Source organism: Biomphalaria glabrata, chromosome 16 (assembly GCF_947242115.1).
Source record: "Biomphalaria glabrata chromosome 16, xgBioGlab47.1, whole genome shotgun sequence".
Lineage (NCBI taxonomy): Eukaryota > Metazoa > Mollusca > Gastropoda > Planorbidae > Biomphalaria > Biomphalaria glabrata.
The window spans coordinates 3,776,451-3,796,802 of NC_074726.1; the positions used below are offsets into that span (position 1 = coordinate 3,776,451).

At 37.1% G+C, this 20,352-nt stretch overlaps 2 protein-coding genes across 8 annotated transcripts in view; one reads left to right on the forward strand and one right to left on the reverse strand.

Moving 5' to 3' along the window:
* LOC106074258 (uncharacterized) overlaps positions 1–2,346 on the forward strand; it is a 5,816-nt gene extending 3,470 nt beyond the window's left edge. Inside the window, exon 4 of the mRNA XM_013235009.2 lies at positions 921–2,346. Within this exon, the coding sequence (XP_013090463.2) occupies positions 921–1,792 (872 nt within the window). The 3' untranslated portion in view covers positions 1,793–2,346. The remainder of the gene's footprint in view (positions 1–920) is intronic.
* Positions 2,347–3,399: 1,053 nt separating this feature from the next.
* Positions 3,400–18,612, reverse strand: LOC106074257 (uncharacterized). Of its 7 annotated transcripts, XR_008775351.1 has the most exons (4): positions 18,456–18,612; positions 15,468–15,562; positions 7,673–8,250; positions 3,400–5,921 (listed from the first exon to the last, which is right to left on the reverse strand). XR_008775351.1 is itself a non-coding variant. In XM_056014150.1 (3 exons), the coding sequence occupies exons 2-3, from the start codon at positions 8,169–8,171 to the stop codon at positions 5,665–5,667; spliced, it is 756 nt and encodes a 251-aa protein (XP_055870125.1). In that variant the 5' UTR covers positions 8,172–8,250; positions 18,456–18,609; the 3' UTR covers positions 3,400–5,664. The 7 variants fall into 7 exon arrangements, 6 of the variants coding, with proteins under 6 accessions (XP_055870125.1, XP_055870128.1, XP_013090461.2 ...); XM_056014150.1 differs by lacking the exon at positions 15,468–15,562 and having other exon boundaries at positions 18,456–18,609; XM_056014153.1 differs by lacking the exons at positions 15,468–15,562; positions 18,456–18,612 and adding an exon at positions 13,874–14,122.
* Positions 18,613–20,352: the final 1,740 nt, after the last annotated feature.

The window sequence follows — 20,352 nt, forward strand, 5'->3', positions numbered from 1 at the left end:
ATGGCGCTTTGAGTCCACGCAACTCTAATGGGTACCTAAATTTAGTTGGCTAAAGTAAAGGGGGTTAGTCGTTGTGCTGGCCACATGACGCCCTTTTTGTTAACCGTTGGCAAAAGATGCAGATGACTTAAACATCATCTGTCCCATAAATCGCAACGGAGAGGGAAACTTTAATTACAAAAATAATCTATGACAGTTTCCCATTTGAATTAGAGCCGTCTTAAATATCTCAGTACTATCTAAATCTCAGTATTTAATGTGGCCAGCACAACGACCAACCGCCATTATAACGCATATATCAGCTGCTTTAGTATCGACCTCAAAGAGTATAAAAGAGTAACAGGTTTTGACATAGAGCCTATAGATTAAGGACAAGTGTAGTACTTGACACGGCTAAGTCAAAACACAGAGAATATGCCCATTTTGCCATATTCGAGGTCGAGTGTCACTTTAGAGTTTAGACTTTAAACTATCTTGTAGCTGCAGGAACGGTTGGCGAGGGTTTCTTTCCTTTGAATCCCAAAGGACTTTTTAAATAGTTCCCTCAGCGTTCTCGTTCGGAGCCTTTTAAAGTTTGGGTTCTCTACCCTATGCAAGTTCAGGCAAACCTTTTTTTTTCTTTTTTTGGGGGAAAAAAAAAGGGGGGGGGGCATATCTGTTACTTTTCTTCCGTTTCATATATTCAACCTCTGTACGGAATTGGTCTGTCTGTCTATCTATCTATCCATCTATCTATCTATCAATCACTATCTATCTATCTATCTATCTATCTATCTATCTATCTATCTATCTATCTATCTATCTATCTATCTATCTATCTATCTATCTATCTATCTATCTATTTATTTATTATTTATAGGCCTATATCTATTCATTTGGTATTTATTTATTTATTTATACTTATATGTATTTATTTACAGGAGATGGTACTTTATTGGCGTCGGTAGCTAGAAATTTGCCTGCCGAAGCTATACATGACCCACATTTCATGCTAGTTGAAGGTCAAATGAACTACGATAACATATCTTATCTGCAGATCACTTGGCCTAGCACATTGTTCGATAAACCTATCGATAACAGCTACTTTTGTTCCGTTCATGTTTTGATCCGATCTGGTTACGAGTTGACGTTTCAAACGAATGTCACCGTGTCATTCTTAACACCAAGCTATGAAGATCTAATTGTTTACTTATATCGTCAAAGAAGAGAGTTGGAACACAAGTCAAGGTCCATCAATGATCTAAAGAAAACTCTTAGCAATACATCCCATGATCTAGCTAGCCTGAAACAGGGTGTGATGAATTGCACTAGTAGATTACATCAACTTTCACTAGAGCTTTCTAGTACCACTGCCGCTACTGGCACATTGAATCAAGACGTGGCGATGATCAACCAGACGATGTATAGAGTTATCTTTGAAGCCAATGGGACTGCGACATACTTGCATAGTCTCCAGTCAGACGTGAAAGAGTTAAAGCTGTTCCACAATGAGCTGACTACGCATGTCGAGCAAGGGGTTCGGGTTTATTGTGGAGGCTCAAACACGTTCGTCTCAAGTGGTTATGAAAGGGAAATGCATTTAGTTGTGCCGATAGTGTTCCAGAAGCCATTTCCTAAAGTCCCTGTTGTCACGTTCAGTTTACGTATCCTAGATGTCCCAAAAGACGAACACCTCCGGGTGTTCGCGTATACCCAAAATATAAACAGCACTGGATTTGAAATGGTGTGTGGCACTTGGGATGGGTCGTTTATTAACGCTATGGACGTAGACTGGACGGCTACGGTGGTTTGAAAAGGACAATACAGAGGCGTAGTGAGCGAAACGTGCGCCCGGGGTAAGAAACTTTGTTGGCGCACCCCCCTCTCCCATTTTCCATGAACACCACATAGAAATATAGTTTTATTACTAAAAACTATTCAATAATAATATATCACATAGGCCCTATAACCTTAGAAAGTATTACCTAACTAAAATATTTACATATTAATTTTTTCGCCTCTCTGCGTGTGGCGGCCCCCTGAGGGTGGCGCCCGGGGCATAGTTCCCCCTTCTCCCCCCCCCCTCTGGCTAGGTACAAAATAAAATTACTAGATAAAGCATTGTAAAATTTATTAACGCTTACAACAAATTAAGTAGGTCACAGATGGGTCTACGTATCCACGGGAAATACTGCATTCCTCAATAATCTTCGTACTCGAAGACAAGCCTTATTATTATTATTACTATTATTATTATTATTGTTGTGAACGGATACATTGTCACTACTAATACAAAGTGCTCTTAACAGAACATATATGTTTGTTTCCAACAGTATAATAAATTACCCGAATTCATGTTGTGTTAAACTGATTGTTTTCTTGATTTATTTGCAAATGGTGTATAATCCTTTGTCTACTTACTGCACCGTTGTAATATCGCAATTGAATTTCTGTTCTTATATCTTGCCTGCTATTTTTGTATTACGCTGATGTTGTTTCTTCTCTGACAAGTGACTCCTAACAATGTTTCAATGTGCAGGGAGTGCACTCTACTAGCTAATAAGTAAATTTTATTCCCTGATTTTAAGGATAACATTTACCCATAGACATAAATAAATATAGACTGGAAAAAGGAAATACATTCATGTAACTTGAAAACATGTATATCTATTGTATTCGGATTTCCGAATTCTGAAAAATTGAAAAATTGCATGATCTTCAGTCTTAGAGATTAAACAAAACTCCTAGACATAAAAAAAAGTACACAGAAATGCAAGTCACAAATTTTGGTTTCATAAATCTCTATTATCGGCCAGTCTATATTTATTTATGTCTATGCATTTACCATTCAACACAATGAACGTCACAACATCCAATGTTCAACAACAATGTTTTTATTGTATATAACAATGTTATATTGCAGTAGTTGAACTTGTCGGTTGTGACGTTCGATTTACTAAAGGTCACATTATTCTATGTGCTAGTTAACTTTAACCCGTTTTTTTTCCAAAGCTTATATCAATTCACTGTCTGTCTTGTAAAAACTGTGTAAATGTTATTTCTTTATTTCTCCCTAACCCATTCTGGGATCAAGTTGAAACTTCGCACAGTTAATTTACTGGTAGTTCATTATTTTGTTTAATTGCAGCAAGGGAAACAAAAAATTCAGTATTAACAGATATGGCTAAATTTGTCGTGATTAATCCCCTTGAATAATTTGTATAGCTAATTCTATCTCACGCATTGTCCGATAAAGTTGATATTTTAAAACATGAATCAATAAACAAAAATACTCAGTCAATTAATTATTGGTAAATGATTATATTGCTTGATATTGAGTAAGGGAAATAACTTGTACATGATTGGTAGATATAGTTTTAAGTACGGAGTTCTTCCCTTTTAGAGTTTTTTAAAATATATATTTTGCTTATCAGTAATCATATACATTGGTTAATGGACCTTAGGGTGTCCGAAGAGATACATGGCTTTATTGGCCAGACATTGAATACTTTGAGCTAATGTGCTCGCTATTAATGTAAACCTTGAATCCTTAACAATATACTATTAAAAGAGTGAAAGCAAAATAATAAAAAAAAATAGAATACTATGTGTTTAATTATATGATATTGTTTAATTAATTTTATGCTAACTTAAATACTTTAACGACACGTCTAAATAATCAATGTAAAAAAAAAAATAGGAATAATAATATAAACTGATAAACCCCATTTGGAATGTGTAGAAATCATTATTGCGAAACGAGCCTATACAAAGTAACATCTAAAAAATAAAATCTCTGATCTCTATAGCTGACTCCTAAAATCTGTCTTCGCCATCTTTGTTGAGTCACATTTCGTGTTTTTCAGTTGCGGCAGATGACTGTTCACTGCACTTTATTAATGGAGCCCAGTCACTGGTGAAAATGTGTAAACTCTCTTGACTACCCTCTTGGAATTACGTGACTGTAGTTTGCTTTAGATTTTAAATCGAAAAGGGACGTTTTATCGTCAAAATCATCTGTTAGGGGTTTTAAACTAAAAAATCTCTTTAAATTCATAACCCCATTTAGCTACGGTCATAGAATTAGGTGACTGTAGTTTGCTTTAAAATAATATTGAAGAGAGAGGTTTTCAACCTCAAAACTCTTTGTAGGGAGTTTTAAACTCAAAACCATCTGGAGTGGTTTTAAATATAGAAGTGCTTAGACAAATGATGATATTGAAGTTGTTGGTGAACGGATGTGGCGAGGTGGGGGAGTAGCTAGCTAGGGTATGTGACCATTGACCACTGGTGTGGTAATTTGCATATGAGCGAAATGACTCTGGACCAGAAGAATGTTGTTTTGGATATTCAGATGGTCTAGAGGTTACGTTCGCTTAGTGCATTATCGTTAGGCGGTGTTGTCGTTCCAGGGTCACTGGTTCGAGCCTTGGTAGGCGCAGTCCCATATTTTCATCGCATTTATTTCACTACTTTCTCTCATTAAAAAAAAACATGGTCCCTGGTGCTGCTGTTCATTTATGTTTAATATAGAAGGGTTTTAAACTTTAAAAAAAAGCCACCTAGCTTGGCTACGCTCAAAGAATTTTATTGCGTAATTTGCTTTTTCTTTTATTTTGAAGAGATTTTTTTAGCATCAAACCCTCAGAAAAGGGGTTTAAACGCTCGTAGCATTTTGAATGCGTAATTAGCTTTCTTGCTTTCTTTTTATATTGAAGAGGTATTTTTCGCTTCCAACCCCCCTGGTGGGGGGGGGGGTTAAACTAAAAAAAATATTGAGCGCATAATTTGCTTTTTTATATTGAAGAGATATTTTTTTAGCTTCAAACCCCGCTGAAGGGGGGTTTAAACTCAAACTCATTTGGCTATGCTCATAGAATTTTGAGTGTGTAATTTGCTTTTTTTTTTTATTGAAGAGGTATTTTTTAGCTTCAAACCCCGCTGAAGGGAGTTTAAACTCAAAACCCCTTTGGCTACGCTCATAGAACTTTGAGTTTATAATTTGCTTTTTTGATATTGAAGAGTTGGTTTATCGTAGATTTTTTAGGCGGTTTTAAGATCAAAATCTTCCTTAGCTGTGTTCTTGGAGTTTAAGGATTGTCGTTTGCATTTTAAAAAAATGTTTTATAGAAGAGGGGGATTTAGCCTCAAAGCCCCCTGGTAAGGTTTTTTTAAAATCAAAACCCCTTGGCTGTGCTGGGGTGATGGTTTAGTATTAAAATCTCACTAAAAAAAACAAACCCATGCAAAAAATCAGTCACTAAATTCCGACCACCTTCCCACATCAGGGGGGGGGGGGAGGTTGAACCCCAGCTCCCCCTGGCTTCGCCCATGATATATATATATATATATATATAATTAATGCTTTTAAAAAAAAATAGGTGCCGGTACTCATTGATGGATTGACTAGCTTTTAACTAATAAATTTAAAATAAACGTTAAAATACAAGAAAAATAATATTTTTTTCCTTACATTGAAAAAGGTGTCGGTACGCCGTACCGGTGGGTACCGTCACAAAAAGCACTGTATATAATAACTTAAAAATCCAAGGTATATAATATTACAATTCTAAGAAGCTATTTATATATTGGGAAAAAAATGTGAATTTTAGCTAAGCCTTTTTGTTAATCCCATAAATGAGAACCGTTTTTAAGCTAATTTATTTTACCAGCATGTCATAAATGTCAAACATGTTGACTGGAAGAGCTGACTTTCCTATATGTATCTCTTCTGGGTGGAATATTTTCTAGCGGAATATTATTCGACGGTAATCGTCGATTCTGACTACGAGCAGAACGAAACAAAACAACGATAAAAGACATGCCAATAGTAAACATAAGTAAAATTACAACAAGACATAGTATTGATTCTGTTCCAAGACCTGAACTAATTTTCTTAATTGATTGTGACGATTCATTTAGACTTTCACTTTTGAAACCTACTGTGGAGAAAGAAATATAAAAGCAAATAATAAATATTTTTTTTTTAAAAATTGCATTTTTTATTGATCAATCAAAATGTAACCAAATATTTGCAACACCCGATAGGTTTGTTGGCTGAAAAGGATAAACCGTTTTGTGCCGTGGTGGCTGAGGGGGTCAAGCGCTTGGCTCCCAAACTGAAGTCTGCAGTTCAAATCCTGATAAAGGATTTTTTTTTTTAATTTCGTGATATTTGAGATGCCTCAGAGTACCCTCAACTCTAATGGGTACCTGACAATATTATGGGGAAAAAAAAGTAAACGCGATTAGTCATTGTGCTGGTCACATGGCATCCTCGATAACTTAGGCCACAGAAACAGTTGACCTTTATGTTATCTTCTCTATAGATCTTACCATCTTGAGTTCGATCTGAGAACAGTTTTAGAATTTATCAAGTCAGCGATTCCATTTAGTTATCTTATTAATCAATTAGGTTGACCATTATTTTAATATTGTGGACCAGTGTGTTAATAGATTACCTCGGATCAGGTTTTTGTGCTGCATTTTCAAAAGCAATTAAAACAAGCAATAGAAAAAAAAAGGTATCTTTTTTAAAAAAACAAAGCTAAGGGAAAGAGCAGTTAATTACTGTCATTTATCTAAAGATTGCAGGGCTTAATACACTTTCAGCTATTGTCATAGTCTCGGTTGTCATTGCCTGTTATATGTGCACATCGGGTTAAGAGGGTGAAAAGACACGTGAAACTCCTGATGTAGAAACAGGAAGTAAGAATGACTAAATTGACTTTTACTTCAGTCAGTAGTATCTTTCGGTCCGGTGCGGTCAGTAGTGACTTAGAGAGTCGAGTATGAACTTTGAGTTAAGTGACTTAGAGAGTCGAGTAGTAACTTTGAGTTAAGTAGTATCTTTTGGGCAGTCAAAGCCAGTGATCACTTGAGACAGTACATATATATCTAGTAGTTAATTTTTTGTATTATTGAAATATTTATTACCCTCAGTGATGCTGACGTCACGTGTAGTCTATTCTGGGAAACTTAACATGTTGGCTATATTTCATACCGCTGTTATGCGGATGTTAATTTTTTCTTATTGGATCATGTAACTGGCATGGTGTGCATTATTATTATTGTCATTAAATAAACTTTATATTCTGTGTGCTAAAGTGGACTTAAGTCAGTCTGTAATATCTATGTTTGTCACGTGTCACGTGTGACTCCAGGAAGCACGAACCCAGCATTCTACAGCATTCTTCAGCATTACACATTTAAACGTTTACAGCTATTTAAAACAAAACTAATTATTAAGTGCCAATTAATTGACTAATTTGTTAATTTTGTTATGGATTCGTGTATTGTCATTTATTATGAATAATTATGCAAAATTTCAGCTTGATCCGAAAATGGGCGGTGGATGAATAAACGTTTTTACACCTAATAAGGCGATTAAATCCATATATACATCTACAGCTCTCATTAAGTAACATTTATTTCCCTTATTTCGATGTTAAAAAATTAAACATCAATATTTAATTAACTAATTAGTATATTTTTTAATGCTTTGTCAGGTACAGTGCAAAGTTTCAGCTTGATCCGTGAATGGTAGATAGGAGTAAAAACATGTTCAAACTTTTTACCAGACAGAGTCGGTTAATATACGCTTTGTAAAAAATGAGATTAAAAACAATTCTTTAAAATCCATACTCGGCGTCATTACCCGACACTTCCGCTGAAATGTTATTTTGAAACTTACCAGAAGAACTAGAAGTTAAAGATGATGTTGTAGACTCAGTGCCAATGGTAGATGAAGCAGAGTGGTTCTCACACTGTCTCGATGTTTCATTGTACGACATGCTTCTGTTACAACACATGGCGTCGTGGTTTAGTCCGCAATCAACCACCAGATATTGCCATGCAAAACATGTTTTACAAGCTTGACAGTTAGGTTGATCCCCATTTAAGTTGAAATAACCAGGATCACATCGGATTTCTAAGTTGGTAGCGTTGCAATGTATTGTCACCTTGAGGCCATTTTTAGATGGACATTCCATACACAAGTCTGACGTATGATTGTGCTCTCTCATATAAGTGTTAGCTGGACAAGGTTGACAAATCCCATTGGGGTTTAGAAGTTGACCAGAAGAACAACGAGCAGTACTGACCTCTAATGAAGATGCAGGCTTAAAGATAAGAACATAGAAGCAAAGAAAATATGTTTCAAGAAGACCTTTCAGACTTTGAGTGTTCGTCATTTTACTTTTATATTGGATCTTATTTATAATTATGTCTTTCTTGTTACATGTTGATATCTGATTGCCTGTTAAACTCCATCTGAATAGATGTGTTGTTACACATTAAACAAAAAAAAATATTGTTAAATATATATATAATTGAGTCTAATTAATTTATCTATCTATCTATCTATCTATCTATCTATCTATCTATCTATCTATCTATCTATCTATCTATCTATCTATCTATCTATCTATCTATCTATCTATCTATCTATCTGTCTGTCTGTCTGTCTGTATGTCTGACTCTATCTGTTTATCTAATCTATTTCCAGACATCAAATTAGATATCTATCTCTAGATATCTATCTTTTTCATAAATATATAAATAGATATTTAGATAGATATATAAATAGATAGATAGCATAGATAGATAGATAAATATAGATAAATATAGATAAATATAGATAAATATTGATAAATATAGATAGCATAGATAGATAGATAGAATAGATGGATAGATAGATAGATTGATAAATATAGATAGCAAAGATAAAAGATAAATATAGATAAATATAGATAAATATAGATAGCATAGATAGATAGATAGATAAATAGATAGATAGATAGATAGATAGATAGATAGATAGATTGATTGATTGATTGATTGATTGATAAATATAGATAGCATAGATAAATAGATAAATACATATAAATATTGATAGCATAGATAGATAGATAGATAGATAGATAGATAGATAGATAGATAGATAGATAGATAGATAGATAGATAGATGGATGGATGGATGGATGGGTGGATGGATGGATGGATGGATGGATAGATAGATAGATAGATAGATAGCATAGATTGATAGATAGATAGATAGATAGATAGATAGATAGATAGATAGATAGATAGATAGCATAGATAGATAGATAGATAGATAGATAGATAGATAGATAGATAGATAGATAGATAGGGCAATTATTCTCTAAATTATATGCTACACCTATACAACATAGTTACATGAAAATATGGCGGTGAGATAGCTACTAACGTTTCTTATGCACCTATTAATTTTTCGATCTAATATACAACGCGATACATCCTATGAAACACTGTGAGACTTTATGGCTACTTGAGGAGATGGATATATACACACAAGCTTTCTTACAGTAACACCTATAAGTAGTCTCTTACAACGTTATGTCTATACTGGTTTAGATTTGAAAGTGTGAGATCAATACGAAAATCAATGTATACCCTTAACTTCCATTCAATTAACAGATAGTTATACAAGCGACTCAACGCAATCTCTAGCCCAAAGAACCAGTATGAAATAAGCAATAACTAAGCACGAAAAACATTAAGAATACCTATTTCAAAAAGTAAAGTATATTGAGTGTAATTTTATCAATTAGTTTGGATCAGTCATGGTAATTAGTTTATAATAACTTTAGACTAACCATAATAAATATGTGCAATCAGAAATATTTTTTCAAATGTTTTGTTTAGCACAATTAAATGCTGTTAGATTTCTCGATACGCTATGATCCTATCATTTGTTTGGACCAATCGAAAAGCGGTAGAGGGAGAGTAAGAATGGGTAATGTGAACGCTACCCTCGTTGCTTTTTTAAATTGAATTATAAAAAAGATGATTTATATGAATTCGATCTCGAGAGCTTAAGCCTCATTAGCCTTCCCAAGCCAGTACACTAACCACTATTGTAGCGAATTGCCCATAAAAATAGAGGATTTTAATAGTTATTTATTGTTAGCTTCAAACATAGAAGATGCAACCGTGTGATTGTCAGAAGAGTTGAGCCGGAAGCTTGTCGAGCTCTATGCGTGTAAGCCTGCTTGAACAAACCGTTCTGTCTGGAAGAGGTCCAAGTCAATGTCTATGTAAAACATTGCTATTTACGATATATCCGGCACTTCGGGCGCATGGATTAGAATGCATGGCCGAGGGCCGAGTACACCGGGAACCCCCGCCATTTTCCTAACAGTGCAGGACTTGCCAACGGTCTCTTGAGGAACAGAACATGGATTATCAACTCCGCACCGTGCAATGGGAAAGCTCTCGCATTCTCTTGGACACTCCAACAGGAGTTTTGTTTAGCTACTCATTTAGCCTAATCACTTCCTCTTGTGATCGTTTCCACCAGAATACCACGTTGAAGCAGAATGGCGCACTCGGGGAAGCTGCAACCTACAAAGTATAAAGGGGCATAATTTAACTAATAACACCACATCAGTCAAGTAAAATTTATGTCCTTGTTCGAGATACCAAACCAAAAATTAATCACCCATGCAAATTTTCAGCTTATCAGAGATTATGTGTTGGAGAAATAACGTGTACAAACTTTTGGCCTGACAGACAGACAGTTTTATAGCCAAATTTAAATTAATTTTATTTTTATATTGCAAAAAAATATAACGGTCAAACTTAAGTATTTTCATTGTGACCAACACGCTACTAATATTTTGTTCTCTTTAACTGTCGAATTTCTAGGAAAATCACTAGAGATGCGCATAATGACATTCGCAATTACATCGCGGTTCGTAGTGCGTATGTCCATGATGGAGCGAAATCATCTTTCGTGAAAGCGTTCCATAAGCCTTAGTTACTTTCTGTATAGTATGTATTAGATCCATATAAAGGTGTTGAGAGAAACTGATTTTTTTAGACAGGAAGAGCGATTTATTCCTCCACACTATCGAAGGCGTCCAAAAGCACTCCTGGCCCTGACCAGATGCATATCTTCTTCTTCTTGCCAGCTTTATTGCTGCTAAGCTGTCAGCTCTTTTGCAGACTGTGCCAAGGAAAAAAAAAGCTGTTTTCTTCAGTTGTTCAGCACTGTCGTACAGGGTGTTGGTTATGGTGGGCTGTAGTGGTAGTGGGGTCTACCTAAGGTGGATTAGGGAGGGGCATTCAAAGAGGATATGGTTTACGGTTTCACAAGGATGAGAGCTGTGTCTACAAAGGGGAAGTTGTGTGGAATTTATTTTATTGAGATGGTACTTTAACAGAATTGTGTGTGCCCTGTTCTTATTTGAAAGATTGTGGATTGATCTTTGCGGGAGAGGAAGTTAATACTGTCCAGTTTGTTAGGCAGTCTTTTTTTTCTTTGTATTTAGCTTTGCCTGTGTTTCCTGTTGCCCATTGGTTGAGCCATTCCTCTTTGTGGTTGTCGATTAACATTGACCTTAGGATGAGGTAGTTTACTGGTCTATTTTGTTATTCCATAAATGATCCTGCTTAACTGCCCTTTCATTTTATGACGCCAATGTGTCCAGGGATCCACTATAATGTGATGTTGATGTTTAATTTTGTCATCATCTGGTGTATTATCACTAATAGTGTTGTCAACTCTCTTGGGCTGTTTGAGGTGCTGCTGTTAAGTGCTTAAAGAGTGGATTGGGAGTCTGTAAAGACAGCAATATCCGATGGCGGTTGTATCCCTTCATATAATTTGTTTTCGACTGTCTGTAAAGCTATGATATAGTGCCTCAATTTCGGCTTGGAAGTGTGAGCAGTAGTCGCCACAGAGTGCACTTATTTCAAAGTTTTTATTTTTGGGGGAAAACCAGGAAGGCACCAAGATCAGCATTGATCGTGGTTTTGTAGGCTGATCCGTTGGTGTATATATGGATTGCTATTTTTTGAGTAGCTTCCAATTGTTTCGAGAGTGCCTACTTTGAGTTCCAGATGCTTATCAACCTCGTTTAATAGCCATTCATCATTATTAGTCTGCTTCCCAGATATGTGAATGGGTTAACCACGTTAAGAATCCCTGTCGTCACCCCCAGAAGTCAAGCACTTTATCGTTGTTGCACCGCGCCTTCCTGCAAAATGTAATATGAAATAGTTATGTTTTTTTTTTTGTTATTTTAATCTAAAAGCCTCCTGAACCCATTACGTGAGCCTGCAGCTTTCTAACTAGCTGACGGTGGCTTGTGTCTGTGTAGCAGTGGCGTAACATCCATGGCGCGAAAGGGTTAAATGAACCCGGACCCACGACCACACCGCACACCCGCTGCTGTAACAACCATGGGGCCAGGGCTGGATTTACCTCGTTGCAACATAAGGTTAAGCTTAGGGCCGTCAAGAAATATTTTGTATTTACTTACAATATCTGGACTTACGTTAATTAACTTAAGGTCTTTTCAGCTCTAAATATGTCACTGCATGGCGCGTAGAGTTTTGATATCGCCAGGTCCCAAGACAAATGACCAATTGTGTCATATTTCTGTTTATATTACCTTCAAAACATTAACCTATGTTTTAACCTAGAAACATATAAGGAACTGCTTTCATCAGTTTTATTGTAATGTGGTATGGACAGTATAGAGGGACTTCTTATGGTCCGACAGCTACGCTGGGCAGGGCACGTATCCCGTATGGGAGACGAACGTATGCCAAAGACAGTCTTTTTTGGTGAGCTAAAAGGTGGTCGACGTAACAGAGGCGCCCCACGGAAACCCTTCAAAGACCAGCTTAGGCGTCAACTTTCCTTGGCTGACATAGAAGAGAGCACCTGGCTGCATGCGGCGTCGTAACGAGACAGCTGGAGGTCACTCACGAAGGCCGCGGGATACACATTTGAGACCAAAAGAAAATCTGCTGCCGAGGACAAACGCAGACGACGAAATGAAAAATCTTAAACTACCACCTGCGGTTATGCTCGCCCTGGATGTGGCAAAATATGCAGGTCATAGCTGGGGCTGCGCAGCCACGGGAAATACTGTATTCCTCATTAATCTTCGGCCTCGAAGACAAGCTTTATTATGTAATGTGGTGAAGGTGTGTTGGTGGTGACGGTTGAATCCCATCTCCCAATATTTCTTTTGTTGTTTTCTTTTCCTCTATGTTAATTAACTCGTTGATAGTATTACCTTTTTTTCTACTTTTTAAAGTAAGCATCTTTATTTTTCCATTAAACAGAGATAATAGACTTGCTGGGCATTGCTATTTTAGCAACAAAAATACTAAAGGAGATCTAATATGTTCCATTTTTCTCTATCATTGTTGACAGCACTCAAAGAGAATTACAAATGTATTAAATTAACATTATTTTCTGAAAATGTTTTGTGAACTCCGATGACGAACTACTCACAGAAAATTGCAATCAAAGTCATTTGTAGGTTTGAAGGATTGATTGAACAAATACTCTTAAGTAATGAAATATCATAACTCTCTTTAAATTACTTACGAGGCAATGATATTTTTTTCAAAATGAGCGGACAGTACAATAGCCTTCAGGTATTGTTACATCAAAAGTAGCCGCTAAGCAGTACTTAAAATGGTCTTCAATGATTCTGTCAGCTGTGCTAATGAATTTGCATTGGAATATCTAAATGTACCGATACATGCAAACTACTGGATTTCTTAGTCACACAAAATATGTGTCGTATTGGAGGGGGGGGGGAAGGGGGTGAGAGCCCATCAACATAACCTTGAACCCGGGTGCTAGGGTACCTTGCTACGACATAGGTGTGTATGCGTGTGTGTGTGTTGACGTGTGTGTGGGCGTGTGTGTAGGGCAGTGTAGGCGTGTACACTTTTAAAGCTTGATACCACTTCTAGAATTACGGCATACAGTTATACAAATATGTATTAAAATACTTACTTAAAAGAAATAATAAAACTATCTAGATCATTAGTTTTAAAACACCGAAAGTCAACGTAGTAAATAGCTAGACAAGACGCTACACACCTCCTCGAGTAGTGAAAAAAGTTGGACCAGTGCGATCGATTATTTGAAACTTACGAAACGTGTGATTCAATAAAATCAATAAGCTAGATCTTTTGCTACTACGACACGAACAGGGGCGGACTGGGTGTCAAAACCGACCCGGGCATTTCTATGCAATCCGGCCCCCAACATGCCATATGAGGGAGATCGAATTATACATCTCCTCAAAATCATTATGCTAAGTTTGATAATCTGACAAATACGGTGTTAAATGTTTCTAATTTTACTCTAAGAGTTGTAGCTTCATGACCTTCTTTTTCGTTTGGGGAGTATAGCATCTTGAGCACATCAAAATAACTGAATCTCATTTTTTGTTAGAGCATCCTTTCTTGATGACCACATTGTAGGATAAAACTTTTCAAAGTCTCCATAGAGACTTTGCTCTCAATATTAGATTTAAGACGCCCCCATCTTGCTCTGCTGTGAGTATAAAACACCTACGCATTTTTTACCAAGCCATAGACAGCAGCAACTTCTTGAATAGAGCTGACGGAATCATTCAAGATCAAGCTGAAGTTGTTGTTAACGCACATTGTGATTAGGGCTAGCCACCATTTAGGTAAGCGGGATGAAAGCAAAAAGAATATTATATAATCTTTTTACAATTTAATACGAGTCTTGGTGGCATTCATGCTTCCCTTTCACTGCCCCTACCGGCCCAATCGGGTTCCGGCCCACCGGGCATTTGCCCGAATGCCCATATAGCCAGTCCGCCCCTGGACACGAAAGTATTGGGAATTTCTGAAGCAATGACATCCAAATGTTAAAGAGGCAATACTACTTGTCTGGATGTTATGGTTTAAACTTAAGAGGCTACGATATTTGTCCATAAGCTACCAGTTTAGTGGCTACGATAGTTGCCCATAAGTTAGCAGTTTAGAGGCTACGATAGTTGGCTATAATTTAGCAGTTTAGAGGCTACGATAGTTGGCCATAAGTTAGCAGTTTAGAGGCTACGATAGTTGGCCATAAGTTAGCAGTTTAGAGGCTACGATAGTTGGCCATAATTTAGCAGTTTAGAGGCTACGATAGTCGGCCATAAGTAAGCAGTTTAGAGGCTACGATAGTTGGCCATAATTTAGCAGTTTAGAGGCTACGATAGTCGGCCATAATTTAGCAGTTTAGAGGCTACGATAGTCGGCCATAAGTAAGCAGTTTAGAGGCTACGATAGTTGGCCATAATTTAGCAGTTTAGAGGCTACGATAGTCGGCCATAAGTAAGCAGTTTAGAGGCTACGATAGTTGGCCATAATTTAGCAGTTTATAGGCTACAAGATCTTTTTTTTTTCTTCTGTCTAGGAAAACTGTAAAGGCGTTGATCAATTTAAAAGATGCACTATGACGAATCGAAAAGTAGAGCTAACACCTAATGATTGAACTAATCTAATACTTAATTCTATTGTGTGATAGATCTATTTTTAATATTGGTAGACATTATTAATTGTGTTGTTGATATTCAGTCATAATGCAATATAATTACGCTAAAAAGTATATGGTAAAATTAACTTTATTTTTACGACAAGATATAAAAATGCAATACGAAAAAATTACTTACCCAGGGCAGCAGTGACATCACTAGGGTGGGTGCTGGGGTACCGACTGCACCGGGTAACACACAAAAGGGAAAATCCCCAAGTGAGACAATGTCCTCTTTGGCAACAGAAGAAAAGAATGCCAGTGGTTAGATACCCTAGCATGTTTACGCACAATTACTATGTAATTAGTAAAATCACTAAATTTAGAAAGCCTTCAGGACAGAAGGCTCAAAAGTAAAGTAGCAATCATACATAAAACACTGAACCATAATCTTCAAATACAAAAACAAAATTTAATAAAATACTCTGAAAGACACAAAGATAAAGGCACATTCCTCGTCCCATATGCTAGGACAAATTTGTACAAATACTCCTTCTTTCCTAGTGCTATTAGAGCATGGAATGGGTTGCCTGAGCTAGCCAGGAAAACCAGTGACTTGGCAGAATTTAAGTCATTGGTTAATATGCATGACTAAATGCATGACGCGTAGGACGTAATCATCTTCTTTTTTTGAAGTAACGTCTGTATTATATAAGATAAGATAAGATACTTATAGTTTCTCTACATTGCGTAATGTTGATTGAAATCTCATCAAAAATGTCCAAAACGTTACACCATACTTCAGTATCTCCAGCAAATCATTAATCCTCACTTTTAGCTCTTAACAAGATGAATATCTGATCTTCTTTGATTTAAACAAACATTTTCATCAAAGCTATTGAAAAACACCAAGATATCATGAAGCCGACCGATAGTCTGTGTTAATCACATGACAACAGTCTTAAGACATTGTGTCCACAAAAAAAAAAGAATATTCACCAGGCTTTACAAAATGAAAACACTGGCAGCCGTACTTACTTTGCACACAAAAAAAAGTGACTATGAAATTAAATTATTGACTTGAAAGTAAAACGAAATAGAAGTGGACCTTGAAAAGTTTTCTTGGTATCACATTGTTCCTAGCATAGCAGTATTTTGGCATTCTATTACCATTCTGACAATGAATATATACAAAAGAAGGGAATTAGTTTTTGTAATATGATCTAATAATATCAGGTAACCGAGCCTCGCTCGCATGGGTAATTTGTTAAGGAAGGATATTTACCCGAAGTCATTTTGGGAATATTTTTGTAATTACGAAAATGAACGATCGGGTAAAGACTATCAATCCGAAGAGTTGCTTTTTCGTTCTGTCAGTTCTAAATGTAATTGTACATGGCGATTAGAATAGAAAGTCTCTTAAGTCCTCCTACAGTCTAGACCAACTACAGCTCACGTCCGTCTTATAGTTTTACAATCCATCTTTTGCGTAAAACTATTGTAGGCCTACTATTATTGGCTTAGAAGAAAGTCTTTGCAGTGTTACTTCTCAGATGGTTACGTTCAGACATTTAATTATGGAATTAGTATATTCATTATGTCTTTAGTACGAAACATCAAGTGACGCAAATCTCTACGTTATAGGGTAAAACAGGCACTTTGTGACAAAGTAAAATGGCAATTTTTTTCTTAATAAACTTAAATCATTGCATTAGTTTTCTAAAGAAACGTTTCCGTGGGGCACCTCTCTTACGCCGAAAAATATGTTCGTCCCCCATACGGGATACGTGCCCTGCCCAGCCTGACTGTGGGACTATCAGAAGTTCATAACGGCTTTTGTCATCCATCCATCCCAGTGGTGCTACAGCCCGTGGAGGGATATGGCCTGCTTTTACAGATCTCTCCATTCAGATCTCTCCTGGGCCTTCCGTCAACACGCCCTAATTCCAAGCTTTTTACCGAGGTTTATAATTAAATCAAAAGAGGCTGCAGCGTACGCAAACTCGCTGGCCGCTGGCTAGATATCATGTTTAGTGTGAGCAAGTAGGCGCAGAGAAGCTGTGTTATGACCATTTCCTTTGTTTTGGTACAGGACAGTAGACACCGAAGCATGAACACATGGTAATAATTCACCAGCAAAATAATAATAATAATAAGGCTTGTCTTCGAGTCCGAAAATTAATGAGGATTGCAGCTGTGACCTACATATTTTGCCACATACAGGGCAAGCATAACCATTGTCCGCGGTGATCGATTAAGATTTTCTTTTAGCGTCTGCGTCTGTCCTGGGCAGCAGATTTTCTTTTGGTCTCAAATGTGTATCCGCGTCCTTTGTATAGAGGGAATTCTTTAAGTCCGACAGTTACGCTGGACAGAACAGTATTCTGTATGGGAGACGAATCTCAGACGAACGTATGCCAAAGGCAGTCTTTTTTGGTGAGCTAAAAAGTGGTCGACGTAACACCGTAACGCTTAAAAGACCAGTTAAGGCGCCAACTTGCCTTAGCTGACATAGAAGATAGCACAGAACGAGACAGCAGGAGGTCACCAGCAAAATAAACAACAATGTAAAAGGTATCTACACCACTCTACGCAATTAAAGAGTAAACAATTTATTAAGCACTTAAAACACAATAACTAATCATACATCGGCACATTTAATTTCATTACTTTTCTTTCATAGTTCTATAATAAATCAATCTACAGTAAGATGGTGCGCAAATGTTTAATTAGGTCTAATGGTTCTTTAAAACTCGTTCTTGTTTGCAAAGAAATATTTTAGTGTACTGCGACAAGCCTAGTGACGTAAGCAGCGTTTTTTTCCCGTTTACGTTATGGAAAATTTTCATTCATAAAACATTCCAGCCAAAATTAATTTTTCGATAATGAGGCATTTTCAAACCGATATAACGGTCGACCTCGAGTTTTCCCGATGTGGCCAATGAGTTGAGAATTTTTTTCTCACTAATATGCACATACCTTGAAATTTTAAAGAAAATCGTTAGAGCCGTTTTTGAAATAAAATTTATATATATATATATAAATATATATACATACATACAAGAATTGCTCGCTTAAGAGTATAGGATTGAAAGAACACTTATAAGGCTGAACAGCAGCGATGCACAAAATCTAATAGTTTATAAATATAACTCTTTAGCAAACAACGTAAAGAAAATATACTTACCAGAGACATTAACGCTATGAAATACTAGGACTAGGATATCTCTTTTGACACCACACCTGACTTAGCACACACTGTTCAGATGTCCAAATTTAAAATGTATACTATAGACACGATTGAAAAAAGGAACAAACTTATAAAATCGGATCTCTTAACATTCATTGCGGGGGTGACCTTGACCTTATGATGCGTCGAGCTCAAGGATATCTTAGTGAGAATTATAGCGTCTCTAAGAGTACAAGCAATTTTATGGCCTATCATAAAAGCTATTGTTAATGGATGTGTAGACATTAACTCTGCTATGTGTTCAATATGATTTCTCAGAAAATGACTTAATTGTTAGACTTTTGGTACAATTGAAATAGGTTTTTTTTCGATTTGAAAATAAAGCCACCATTTGTAAGCCTCTATGCACTAAAGCTCCGTACTGAGATTAATCCCTTAAAGCACGGTCCAAGTAACCGGCAGTGTTTTGTAAGGTTCCCTTGTCTCCGTACAGGGCGAGACCCCCCGCATGCACCAGTACAGGGCGAGACACCCCGTATGCACCAGTACAGGGCGAGACACCCCGCATGCACCAGTACAGGGCGAGACCCCCCGAATGCACCAGTACAGGGCGAGACCCCCCGCATGCACCAGTACAGGGCGAGACCCCCCGCATGCACCAGTACAGGGCGAGACCCCAGCATGCACCAGTTCCCTCTGTTTCAAGACTAGTCGTATCCTCTATTGTGTTTCTTAGCAGACTTCCTGTCCCGTGCTACAAGGGTCCCATTTAGATTTGATCCTTCCACAAATCAACGCTTTTGCACTCTTGTATGTTTGCGGCTCCCCCTGGTGGGTCTAAAAGCAATCCTTGCTTCGCAAAACTGTCGGCCTTCTCGTTTCCTCTGATTCCATAGTGTGATGTAATCCATTGCATCATCATACGTACCTGATATTTCCTTTCGAGGCGCTCCACGCACGACATACTTTTTTTTTGCCAGTTGTGTTGGTCATGTCTCTTAACTCTCGAGAGCTTGCAAGCAGGAAAATGAGTCTTTAAAAAGTATTACATTGGCTGGTGCCCCTGTTCCTTCCACAATACGTTGTTCAATGTGTTCTAGGACACTTTTGATTCTTTCCATTATAGCAATATAGTTGCCTTCTCCTGCACATGGGCCTACTAGTTCGACGCTTTCATTTACACCGTGGAAATTGAATACCTCTCCATTGCCCGAGTTTGTTCTGCCTTGGACTTCTCTCGTTGATCCGTCCGTGAAAACCTTAATGGTATCTTTGGGGAATAGGGCTGTGGTTTCTATCGCAGTGATATTTAGTAGGTTTAGCTTACACTTCTATGGGTCAATCAATGTTTTACGCGCCTCCGAGAGCTCAGAAACAGTTACCGGGTGGAAGGCCTCCGCAGGAGCGAACGTAGCTCTTTCCTGGGGGGGGGGGGGAGGGTAAAGCTTTTTGGACAATCCTAGTGCTGTCTGCATAAAGGATGTCCTTTTGAGTCGGCCCCTGCCCACCCAGTTGTCGACTAGGCGTCTGAATGGGCTGCTGTCCTCTAGCTGTAGCTGTTTGTATTTTCGCCGTGCTAACAAAAACGGCTCGTTCCCATTGCAGATCCAGTGGGAGAATATCTGCTATCATCTCCCCAGCGGCAATAGGGGTTGTAGGAAATAAAACTTGTGTACATTTGGTACAGTCTACATTTTAATGTCATTGATTCGAAAGATTATTTATAAGGAGTGTAAACATCAAATCATAATCAAAGCTTCAAGAATTATGCACAGTTGTTTTTTTTCGCTTTTTCAGTTATGTTTTTTTTTCTTAGTATCAAAATGTATTTAAACTAAAAATAGATAAAGATATCATTTTTTTATGAACATATTTATTATTATTATTATTATTT